This window comes from Bombus bifarius, unplaced genomic scaffold, assembly GCF_011952205.1.
Source record: "Bombus bifarius isolate JDL3187 unplaced genomic scaffold, Bbif_JDL3187 scf7180000009087_frag, whole genome shotgun sequence".
NCBI lineage: Eukaryota > Metazoa > Arthropoda > Insecta > Hymenoptera > Apidae > Bombus > Bombus bifarius.
Window position 1 is genome coordinate 2,026 of NW_022884889.1, and position 13,371 is coordinate 15,396.

General features: G+C 36.9%; 1 protein-coding gene across 1 annotated transcript; it reads right to left on the minus strand.

Moving 5' to 3' along the window:
• Positions 1 to 2,101: 2,101 nt before the first annotated feature.
• Positions 2,102 to 2,668, minus strand: LOC117213435. The gene is made up of 2 exons (XM_033458775.1): positions 2,163 to 2,668; positions 2,102 to 2,122 (listed from the first exon to the last, which is right to left on the minus strand). The coding sequence occupies exons 1-2, from the start codon at positions 2,583 to 2,585 to the stop codon at positions 2,102 to 2,104; spliced, it is 444 nt and encodes a 147-aa protein (XP_033314666.1). The 5' UTR covers positions 2,586 to 2,668.
• Positions 2,669 to 13,371: the final 10,703 nt, after the last annotated feature.

Below are 13,371 nucleotides of genomic sequence, written 5' to 3' on the forward strand. Positions count from 1 at the left end.
GCCCACCATCTGTAAACCCTGTCATTTAAATGTACCTTGTCACTGGATGCCTTCAGAGAATTACAATCAGTGACAACAAGAAATTCCCGACCGTGCAGATAGTGACGAAAATGCTTGATGGCGTTTACCACTGCCAGCGTTTCTAACTCATAAGAATGATATCTAGATTCCGCAGGGCTAGTCCGCTTGCTATAATACTCAACTACTCTATTTTTACCTTCGACCCTATGCATTAGGATAGCCCCAAATCCTTCGGAACTAGCATCCGTATGTAGTTCTATTGGATATTTGGGGTCAAAAATCATTAGCACCGGCTCATTGGTCAGAATAGAAATTACTTTTTGCCTAATTTTTTCATGTTTATCCGTCCAATTTATGTTCTTGCTACCGGAAGTGAGAGCATACAAAGATTTCATTACCTGTGAGAATTTAGGAACAAATTTTCGAAAGTAAGAAGCTAAACCAATGAATTGCCGGAGCTGTGTAACAGTCGTTGGTGCGGGCAAAGAGCTCAAGGCTTGTACTTTACCTGGGTTTGGTCGGACTTCTCCGTTATGAATCACATAACCCAGATAAAGTACTGACGTCTTCAAGAAAGAACATTTAGAAAAGTTGAAAGAGAATCCGGCGTTTACGAGGGTATCTAGGACGGTGTTTAATCTTTCTAACGCCTGATCTATCGTATCGGCAATAATTAAAACATCATCCAAATAAACGACAACATATGAATAAGCAAGATCACCTAAGGCATTGAAAATGGCCCCCTGAAAAACAGACGGTGCATTCTTCAATCCAAACGGCATCGTCATGTATTCATATTGACCATCAGGAGTAACGAACGCGGTATATTCAGTCGAATTCGGGTGAATAGGAATTTGATGAAACCCGCTGGCCATATCCAGGCTTATAAAGTATTTCGCCCCTCTCAGTCTCGCGATCTGATCAGCTATGAGAGGATGAGGGTACCGATCTGCGACGGTGTTTTTATTTAATGCTCGGTAATCTACACATAATCTATCTGAGCCGTTCTTTTTTTTAACAGGTAATAAAGGGCTTGCGAATGGTGAATTACTCGGTCTTATGATTTTTGCTCGGATCAGTTCACCTATCCTCTCTCGAACTATTCCCCGCTCCTCCTCACTGAGTCTATAAGGACTTCGTTGCACGGTGACGTTGGGATCAATTAAACGAATTTCTAATTGACCCGTATTTACACGATTCCGCGGAAAACCCGTAATAAATGACTCTTTGTATTTCTCGAGAACAGAAATCAATCGATCTTTATCGTTACCAACTACATCAGTGTCGACCTCATTAATGTTGATCACATCTTCCGCGACTCTGCTACAAGCGTTAACTATTTTTGTCTTACAAATATCGACACTGTTTCGTGTAACATTCACGTCAAAACCTTGGCTCAAAATTTCACGACCAATCATGATATCGTATTTTAAGTAATTATCAGAAAGGGCATGAAAAGTTATCTCCAATGTAAAACCGTTAATACATACAGTGGATAAAATCTGAGATGTACTGTTAACACAAGTATTCCCTATGCCTCGCATTATTACTACATCAGTCGTTCGTTTGCCAGAAAATTTCGAAGCTACGGATTCTTTGATTAATGAGCATTCGGCTCCGGAATCGAAATAAAATGGGTACGACTCACCCAGATGACTTAATTTACCAGCTGGAGGCTCTACCACACAGGAGTCGACTCGACGTTCATTCTTGAAGCCGGATTTTCTGTTCTGCAGTTGTGGACAATCAGGTGCGATATGACCCTCCGCACGACACTTGAAGCAAACCACCTTGGACGATGAAGCTGGACGGTTTCTTTCCTGGTGTTGTGTATCCTTTGTATCCTTTGTATCCTTTGTATCCTTCCGCTGTTCACTACGCATCCTCTTGCGACACTCCGTTATTTTGTGTCCAAGAGTACCACAATAATGACACTTCACCCGGTAATGCGATAACTTGCGTCGTTTAACTTCAGGTTCCTCCGATGTATTTCCTAACAAAGTTGCCGGCAGATCGTTGTAAGGATAAGCTCTCATTTCATCATAAAATTGTTCCTCCGTCTTGATATTATTTGCGAGCGTTAATCGATGAAAGCGTTGATCTTGTAAGTTTAGCATATAAAGAGTTAAGGCATTGAGTACTTCGGGCATCGTTAGATCTTGCATCTTTATCTGCAACATGGAACGGAGGCGACTACCGTAAGCTCCTAGAGTTTCGGTCTCCGTCGGTCGTTCTCTGGACATCCTTATTAATGCCGTGGCGGCTGTCTCTGTGCCACCAAAACGCGAAAGGAATTGTTCCTTAAACGTTGGCCAGGAAAGTTTTCCACCACGCACTATTTGTGAAAGCCAATGTGCAGCAGATCCCTTTAGGGCACGATTTAAAGCAGAAAGTAACACACTATCTTGCATCGGATAGTCTTTCAAAATCACATCTGTGTATGAGCACCACGCGAATGGATCAGCGCCCGTGCCTTCAGGATCAAAACGTGACAACGTTACATCCTTAGGTTCCATACTCGACTTTTGCTCCCTAGGCTGAGTCATCTGGTTCATGATTTTCATGAGTTGTTCCAAAGTGACACTTGGGCTTGATCCCACTTCTGATGTCGGGTTAACATTAGGATTTAAGGCGCGTAACGATTCTTCGTTTGAATTAGCCATTGTTTTACAAAACAGAGAATATATTTACACGAATAAACAAGGTTTTACAAATATTATGAATAATGAATTTTGTAAATGATATGATTGATTAACAAATGATAAATTAAATTATTAATTAGATTAAAGAATAATAAGTTTTATCGAACAATAAAAGAAACGAATAATATATCTTACGATTTACTAATTTAACGAATAATGAAAATTAACGATTGATAAATTTACAAATATTGAATTTAATTTACGCTATAAACAATGATCCGGGGTTCAAACGAATCCACGGTCAACGGGAAAACTTTAAACAATTTTTATAACACAAAAAAAATACGTTTGCTGAATCACTCGGAAAAAATTACTCGATGTATCACTTTCCAAGGCGATCACACGAATCCCTCCCTGATTAAAATCTTTTTCGTAATACGACTGCATTTGTTTGTTATATTCTCGCTGGAAACATCGAGAAGGTTCCAATCGTTGTTGCTAGGCAATATCTGTCAAAAGTTTGTTATATACTCCTTGGAAACATCGAGAAAGATCCAAACGCCGTTGCTAGGCAGTTTCTGTCTGGAGATTGATTCCTCATACAACGTGTGTCCCATTATATCGACATCTCTAAAGTACAATTCTATGTGATTTCTAGGGAGAACAATACAACCGATCCACACCTTCGTCAGGCAAAACGTTTATCCCGTGACCGTGGCTACGTTCAGCGACCAGTTGTCACCTCGAACCCACTTTCGCTTTTCACAAATGTCAAACAATTACAGATGACAATTACTTAATTACAGTTATGATAAAATCTGGGCTAAAGCATTAAAAGGCTTCCTCAAAATTGCATAGGGAAGGCTCCGGTTTTTATTTCATCTCCGACATATATAAAATGCGGCAAATCTGAGGAACGATCGGGAAATTATTAAAATCTTCGTTATAAAATTATCGTTTGATTTGAAACCTATAGAGATTGTAGTTATCTTAGTTATCTTATTTTCCTGTATAACAACGTTCTATTTATATCGCTTTCACAAATTATGATACCAGTGTTTCTTTTTTTTTTATTACATTTACTCCTATCTAATTCCAGATCTTGATTCCGAGTTATGCGTGTTAGGGGAGAAGATTAAGTGGTGGGCTAGATGCGCGATCGATCGCGTTCCCTTTTTGTGATCCTCGCAAGCAGTTTCTACAAATTTTTGCACTGTTATCTTAGTTTTATCTTACTTTCAGAATATCGATTATAAAACACTTAGCTAATCGAAGGCCGAATAAGAACAAAGTATCCAATATCGAAAATTACTCGGCACGCACACACCGAGATAAAAATACATAGCCTATTGTAATATTAATTTATACGTAAGCGATACATGCCCTTGCTCTTGAAAGGTAACTTTTGTCACCGTCGATGAATTTATACTAGTGTTAAAATGTTACAGTATCATTTAAATATTGAAGTGAAAGCATAAACACTTACAATATTCATCAAAGCATTGTACCTAGCTTAGTTTGGTATGGAACGAATGAATATTCAAGGAAATCACGAAGCTGGTTAACGTCACCTTGTATGACACAATAGCCCGCAAGCAATCCCGTGTGCATGACTTTTGCGCTATGCATTGCATCTCTGAGAGCCGTAAACTGATCCACCTCGTACTCGCCGATGTTTATTAGTTTTATGTTTACCATTATCCGATGAACAGTGGATAGTCGCGACGACACTTTGTGTTTCCGGCACATTTCTCTCAATCACAGAATTCTAACCTGTAAATATGCCAACTTGAAAACTAATTTCTTCGTTTATCTTTGAAAGCTACGAAATTACGATTTAATTTTCATAGGGAAGATCAGATTGAAATTTCCCACGATCCGCTTTCCGTGTTTGTTTTTTCTGTTTAATATACAAATTTATTAACAGGTGTCTTTTATCTATAATTAAGTAACAATAATAATAACAATAACAATAACAATAAGTAACAGTAACAATAACAATAAGCAATTAAGTAATAAGTAAAAGTAACATAATTAAGGAACAATTGTTTTAATAGAAGATATATGCTAGAAAATATATCACTTGCTAAAATGAAATTCGTTCTAGGATCTTTTCAATTAACTCTTTCCATCGATCAAACTGTCTAAGTTAATAGACCTTTCCTCAGCGTGCTTAAGCGATTATCCGCATTCAATTGTTGGAATAACATAGATAAATACCATGACTCATACGGGGCCTAATATATCTATCATTCTCTTTAAAAAAAAAGTACATTTACGTTTTACGTAGCTCGATATTTTATTGTTGTTAAATTGTAGTGGAAATTAATGCATTAAGCTAAGCATAACTGTCACGATTATTCTAAAGATATAATGGCCACGCGTGAAATTATTTTTCGTTCCTATTAAAATCATATATCGTAAATAATATTATTTCACTTTACGTTAGTTTATACTAATTTACAAGTCTTGTCTCGATACAATTGCGAAAATTTGGCAAACTAAATTGTCTAGAAATAATACATAAAGCTTCAACCAGAAACTGATATTATGGAAGAGAGCAAACATATACGAATTACTTTCTATCTTATAATCAATTATATAATATAAAATTCGACGATTAAACAATAAGATAATGTATTCAAGTTTTTATCATTCGTTTATCGCCAGCGACTAATACTGACGTATATGCTATCACACACGCACAAGCTACAGGCAGAAACACACTGTAGTGGCACTTTCTCCCCAATATCTCGGAAACTAAGCTAGTCCACCCTCTATGTGTATAGAAGAGATCGTTGAAAATATCGAATTCTACATATAACGTATGCAAAAATTATCGAATCCGTGGATACAATGTTTCTACAGTTTCACCATTTATTTTTCTTGTTCAAACTTTTTCAGAATTCTTTGCTCGTCGGTCTAAGCTCCGAGCTTCTGACCGTAGAAAAAATGACTGAATCTGATCTAAAAATTCTTGTATGGGAAATTTCTCTTGCATGGGGAATTCTCAAACGGTATCAGAGGGTGAATTTGTGTCGTAAGAGTACTATAAGAGTATTATGGGGAGGGCAGGGGTGGAGGTGTCCATATAATATTTATCTAATCTTTACAACCACGTACGAATATTTAATTGTATCTTCTCGTAAAAAAACATCGTACAAGAATATTTTCAAAGAAATGTATACTTGGCTTACGTTTTCCTCATACCTAAAACTTGTTTAGTTTCGTTGCTAATCTAAATTTAAATTAGTCTGGAAAGCATGTACATACGTGGTATAAATTCCTACGACATATACCTTATAAAGAATTAGCTTTCCTTTATTCATGCATCGTTATTTAGGATTAAATCTTCGCAATACTAAAAGTGTCATTAGATATTCGTTAAACACTAGAAATTTCAAGATGCAAATATTTTACCCGTTATCTGGAACAAGCAAAATTTGTTCGAATTTCGTACATTAACTTTGAACAGACGATCTTGGAAAGTTAAAATGACATTTTACTACCAACAACGCTATATATTTATTACAATTTCTTGATCTATCCTTGATTATTGGACAGCGAATCTTTATACGTTTTCTGATAGTTAAATTCACGTTAACATCGCTTAGGTCTTCCGTCATCGTTAGCATCAGTTAGGACACTGAGATTCCACGAAATTTTGTCGATGGTTACGCAATAAATTTCGCGAAAGCCTACGATAGCTCGGTCTTCTTCGCTGACTTAAATTGTTTTATTTCAGCAAACTGGAAAACAAGTATATAGCAGTGCTTGCTGGAAAATTCTTAATATAATGGAAGGCCATATTTTACAAGTACGATACGAGATAATACTTTGTATACAACGTAGGTGTAATAACTTGTCAACTACTGGGAGGATGGTACAAAGTATAACGTTCAACATAGCAGGTGCAGGACGAGCTGCCTTATAGCTCTTTAACAGTAATGCTCAACGCACGTATTATAACGTCTCAAAACTTTATGGCCTTACGTTCCAAATTTTTTCCATGCGCTTTTTCCGCTACCTCGCCGTTCTTATTTTCACACTTATTTCCCTGATTATTCGTGAGAAACTAACTTGTTCGCGTTTCTACGTCCAAGCTTCAGAAATCGTAACTTTATTCATTTCGTTGCAACGTTTGAACGATATCTATAATTATACGTGACTCGGATGTTTATTTATCTGTCCTATATTAAAGTGTATATTCAGACCTTGTGACAATTGTTCTACATTCTCATTTCAAATCATTTATTTTTCTGGCAAATGATCTTTCAATTCATTCGGACGATCTTTCTTTCTGCAACTATTTTGCAACTATTGCTTTTCCACTTTCAAGTCGGAAACTAAAAAACTATAATCGTTTATATATCCTAATTACAAGCGATTAACTCAGCATTTGTATCATTTTCATAAATTTACGAGATAAGCGATAGATATATCTGTTTTAAAATACGAACGTTTGAATCGTTTACATACATCATATGTTAACGCATTACGAATTTGTGGCATCGTTAACGATGCTCGATTCGTATAAACAAGCGATAGCAGTACCTTGGTTTATACTATACTAATCGAAGTTTGAAGTGTTTAGCGTCGTACCCTTTCATCGTTGCTTTCGATATTATGCTCGTTATATTCCAGAGACGGCGTTACCGAACAGCTAGGAATAAATATGTCGTATCGTTCTATAATCTGAATGCTGTTTTTAAACGCGACGATTAACGCTAAATCGGAATATAGGGCGACAGTCGAACGACGGAATTCAAAGTAGGATGGAACATTATCCATCATATCGAAAATCGTACAGTGACATATTATCTTCGAAATCAGATTGATTTCTTAGTTGGAATAAAATCTATTGGAAGGAATGGGATGCAATTTTACGTAATTGATTTGGATTATATCCGATTATAGAATTCGATGAGTGCCACTTTATACGTTATCGAGCAGCGTTCTATGTCCGTGATACCGTCTGTCGTTCGTACAATTATATCGCTAGGAAATATTACGTTGTAATCGCGAGGCTGCGAGTCAGCCAACAACGGAATACATCTATAAATATTTTATAAAATCCACAAGAAAAATATTTTTTATGAAAACTGTACTCAAGCCATTGTGTATATGTGTATGTATGTCGATGACAAAATTATAGATTCTAAGGAAACAGTGGTTTCATTGACGCTTCGGCAATACGACGCGGCATGCCAACTGGCATTCTTAACGATTCAATTTATACGTAACGTAGCGTTTCTATACGTAGAAGAATATAGAGAGTAAAGAGGCAAAATGTGAAAGTACTTATTATTATATGATATCATCGCTTTTCTACAACTCGAGACACGATCGTCGATATGAAATTTTAACAATTTGCGCTTATTGATTTTGAAAGCGTTCGTATTTTTACTCCTTTTATTTCTCGCCTCTCCTTACTTCGCACAGGCACCAGAACGATGGCAACATCTTTTTTCGAACAGAACTGTCATAGATTTGTCGCAAGTTTCTTTGACTTTCGCTGTCGGTGCTCCAAGAAAATATGATTTCTGCTGTTTTAGCTTTATTTCGTTATCGGTCGCCTGTAATTCGCTTCTATGTTAATCTTCAGACTTGTTTATTAACGGAGACAAATTGTTGATTTCACGTTCACAATATCGGGAGCGTCTTCTTAAACGTCAACACCATTTCTATGGCTACTCTGTCAATCGTTTAATTTCCTTATCGTTTGCCGTTATGTAAAAAAATGTGAAAAATAGGGATCTAACGTTTTCGCTATACATATATCGATTAATAAACACTTTTTAAACCGTTCGATCATTAAATAGACCGAACTTGTGCGTTTATCGAATTGAGTACATAAAATATCGGCTGCATAAATTTTCTCAAAGAAATCGAACGATACAACAAATGCCTCCACTATCGAACCATGACAGTGACTGTTTCTTATCTAGCAATGTGTGATCGATACAAGAAATTCTTCGATATTCTAAGTATATTTCTTTCATACCCGGATCTCGAAGCTTTCCGTCAAAAAGCCATAGAAACCGATGAAAATATGGCACTTTCAATTTCTCCGATAACTCTGTAAGACGAAGGAAATGGCGTTCTCATAAGTCAAGGATAGCTACTCTTTTAACATTGTCGGTAGATCGTTGGAAAGCAGTCGTTTCGCTTGGAATTTCTTCCCTTTCTGGACGCCTCGTATCTCGTTTCGTCTATCACTTTTATTCCATTACATTGCCGCGAACCTGCACAGGTCACTCGTCGCTTCGGAACACAACCGTCAGGTGTACGCCAATACCAACACCGACTGCGTCAACAAAACAGACACTAACGTCACTAATGATGCTAACCGAGCTAACACCGATGGAATAAGGAACACGAACGGCCAGCGAGACCGATGAAGATGTGTTGCTGAAAGCCCAGGGGTCGTTCCGGCGCACGTTTTATTACTCTACGTGGCTCTGTGTCTTTTCTTCCCGTTGACGCAGCTATCCCCATATCGCTACTTACCTTACCTATCGCGCTATTTCTTTTTTTTTCGCGTTTATGTACCTTTTAATGTCCACCGATAAACGATGCTTTCACGTGCATCGCTCGGATATTTCAAAACTATTATTATTTTAGAGAGCGAGCTTTTTCATTTTTTATAGTCTGCTATTTGCTGGTCCAGAGGAGCTCTTTTCTTTGTTTCTTATCGCGTTACAACTCCGTCTATACGAATTCCATTTATTTGGACGAAATTAGTTAGCTAGTAATTAATTAACAGAATTAAACGAATTTCTGTCAACTGAGTTCATTTATCTGAACTATTGTAAACGAAGAATCATAGGTAATTAGAAAAAATTGGTGTTGGTATAAACGAAATTCTACCGTATACGCTATTTAAACAAGCCTTACGAAATATGCAGGATGGTTGGTATCTGGTGGTACAAGCGGAAAGGGGGCGATTCTACGCGAAAAAAGAACTCAAAAATATAGAATAAAATTTTTTTTTAATTTTTCTTTTTTTAAATTTTTGTAAAAATCTACAGTGAGATCCGTTATAACGAGACGCGATAAAGTGCACGCGTGCCGAGCGAAAATTCAAAGTCGATTTTCTCGAAAACGAAGCCTCGAACGAAAAATTGTTATTCTATATTTTCGACTTCTTTTTTCGCATAGAATCGCCCCCTTTCCGCTTGTACCACCAGTTACCAACCACCCTGTATATATATGATCGTTTAACGTTCATTATTTCCTCATATTTCGCAATTTGATTTACGCGAAAATCGAATTGGTTAGAATTTGAAAGATGGCTGTTGGCGAGATTAAAAGGCAAAACTAGTTAGGAAGATTCTACGCGAAACATCTGTGATATAGAGGCTCACTGATGTATTTGCCACGTAAACAATAATTACCGCATGCAATTAAGAGGATCCTTACTACGCGAAGAGGATGTAGGTGATGGGGTTGGTGATAGTCTGGCAACTTCTCGTTCCATATATAGCGGCGAGGCATCGAAACGGAACGACTGACAGCGCGTGTCGACACGGCAGATGAAGAGATTTCGACTTGGTTACACTCGATCTTGTTACTCTGTGTCAGAGCTGCGAGCTTTCCGGAAAATTTGAGTTAGCCTCGTTACTTAGCGAACGAATTTCAGTCTGTCGGCATTTTCTCTATAATCAGCATACGAGTATAGCAGCAGCCGTGTCATTGAAAAATTAACGTGCTGCTGGATAAATTATGAACGAATAAGATAAAAATTCATACGCCAGATACTTGTCCGACGCAAACGTTTAAGAATTTTATATCTGACACGAAAGTCGGAGAATTTTTAATGCCATTCAGAAATGAAATGATTTCCGATAAGATATACGAAGATTGATAGAACGAGTGGAAAACTTTCGAGTGGTTTAGATACATCTATCGATATTTTGTAAGTGGTACTTTGTAAGCCGGATAATTAACGTTATCCGCGTATAAGATAAGTTTCGAATATTTTTAATATTAATCATATTACAGTTGCAAGATTTCGTAGATAATTTAAGGAATTGAAATATCATTATATAGAAATGTTCTGCTAATTTTCAAGTAATTATTTGCTCTCTTTTAATGATAAAAGCTGACTTTCAAAGCAAACGGTCCGCATTAAGCGACACAAAGCATTTGTGCTTTTACCGTAGAAACGAATAAATACACGAGTACAGCATTCGTTTCGTCGATTAAAGCTTGCAACTATAATATTTATATGTTCTAGGAGATGTTGGTTTCTTTCTTAGCGAAAGTAATAGTACCGTCCTGATCTTGCCAATAATTATTGTACATTCGATGATCAATAGTAAGTTATTACGGATTCTAATTTTTAAAATCACGTTACACATTCTTCGGTTCTTACATTTTCGTCTCTTTTTTTCTGAAATGTGCTATGTCTTACATGATTTTCCTCTTACTACTAGTTCCCACTCTGCTGTATTGATCATGTAATATCTACCTAGGCATGCATGTATATACATATACCATATCCCTATTCCATTACCTATTTCTACAAGACCAAAACTCCACCGCGTAATCTCGCCTAGTTCTCAAGTCAAAATTACCTATACATATAACTAGACATTGATTCTTATCATACTTAACGTTTTTTCTTCAGTGACATTATTTTCTTATCGTGTTTTCACATTTATACGTGTATATTCGTATCTAGCGTTTGTTCAGTCTGGAATTAAATGCTGTTTGCGTATACAATAAAGTCTTCGCCTCTGTTTATTTTATCCGAGCAATTCGGTCTTAACATTTATCTTGCCAAATACAAAATGCAAATCAATAGTCGCATAAACACAAAAATAGAATGAACGAAATCTTCTGTACTGAAATAATATTAACGACGACAAAAGTGAACCGAATCTGACAAATAGTACGCAACTGTGACATCAAAATTCATAAATACAGTTCACGATTTCGTGATTTAGCAACTCCGTATTTTTCAACAAATTTCGAAACTAGCAAAACGATGATCTATATCCTCCTAATGTCACGTGCCTCGTACTTTATCGTGCTTGCCCTATTTACGATTTCTTTGTCTTTCGTACGATAGGTTTTTAAAACTTACAATCGAAATATCTTTTTCGAACGCAAATTATGATTTCGTAATACCGAGAATTAATGCTTTCCAGCTAAAAGATACGAATGCAGAGAACTCTTGTGTGAACATAAGAATACCAACCGATGTATGGAAAATGTAGTATGGCCAAAATTAACTCGTGATTAATTCGATTGAAAACTATAACGGTATCCAATTTCACCGATACATATAGCATCAGTTTTCAGAGCTAAAACTTTTTGTCACGTCTCCCTTCCCAAAATCGCTTCGTGTATCACTCTGAAAGAGAGTAAAGAGGGCGGGGGAGGGGGCTGTCCTTGGGGGAAGCGGAAGAAGAGTGGTAAAAGAGGAAAGAATTCTATCGGTTGCGACGAAATTGAACGCGATCGATGGAAAATCACCGTCCAGAGAAATATTGCCCGATTAACCGTTAATGATTTCGGTTTCACGCAGAAGCCACCCTCGAATAGTTGCTTCAGTCGTGAACTTTAACTGCACCGCGTCGTCCCTTAAGCTGTAAAAGGTGCATCAGCCGGAAAGGAATTCGTGAAAGAAACGATTTCCCTCGATATGAAAATCGTTCGACCGAGCAGGATTTGCCAACGAGGAACATATAACGTATTGTACGAATGTGCGCTGAAGAAACGCGGGAGAACATAACGTGTCACGTGTAGCGTTCCGCGTGTTCCGTCTGCTCACGTACTTAACGGCAGAAAGAAATCTTGTACCTATGTGTGCCCGACGATTGCCAAAAGGATCGGGGCAAAACGCACTCAAATCGATGTAATTCTATCCCGCAAGACGAATTTTTACACGAATTCCTCGTGTCATATAGCGGAGGGACGAAGGGAACAATGTTAAAAATTAGATGAATTTCCATGATTTAATTTTACGCATTCTTTACTTGTCGTTCTTTTTACTTATCTAATGTATTCAACCTACTAGTAATTGTACAATACAATCGTATTTGGACTAATATATATCTGGCCTCGTAACAGTGCGTATAATGTTCCTTAAAATCAAACGAAATTCTCTCGTTGCTTATGGTTTAAGTAATTTTTTATCCCACGTAACATGCCTATCCTATCTCTTTTGATTTTAATTTTTGTTTTTAACGCGAAAAGCGAAATAACACGTAATTACGATTTACGTAGCTTGAAAATAAAAAGAAGGCGAAATATTTGGCAACGGCATTCTTTTCCACGGAACGTTTCTTCTCTGTTCAAAAATTAATAATATTTATACTTAATACGAGGATCATCGAAGAAAATTTCTGATTTCCCGTTAGTCTCGCTTCGAATAAAACGATATTTAAGATATAATCATAATATTCGGTTAATTTACGCTAATAAGGTATCTATTTTTGGTATTATCGTTGAATTTTTGTAAATTCGTATTTTGCTCGCATACCAGTTTCTAAAAATCGTTTTGGAGACCACAGTTTGGCCAGGTCTAGTCTAAGGTAAACGGTTTGCTTCAAAGTGTTTCACTTAACCTAGTCACCACCTTTGAGTCCCTTCCGACACAGCGTTTCTTTAGAAGATTTCCCAATTTTTGAAACAACAGAAAGAAATTTTTAATTCCACGCGTTATCTCCTTCCACGTTATTTTTCTCCGTATTAGTTC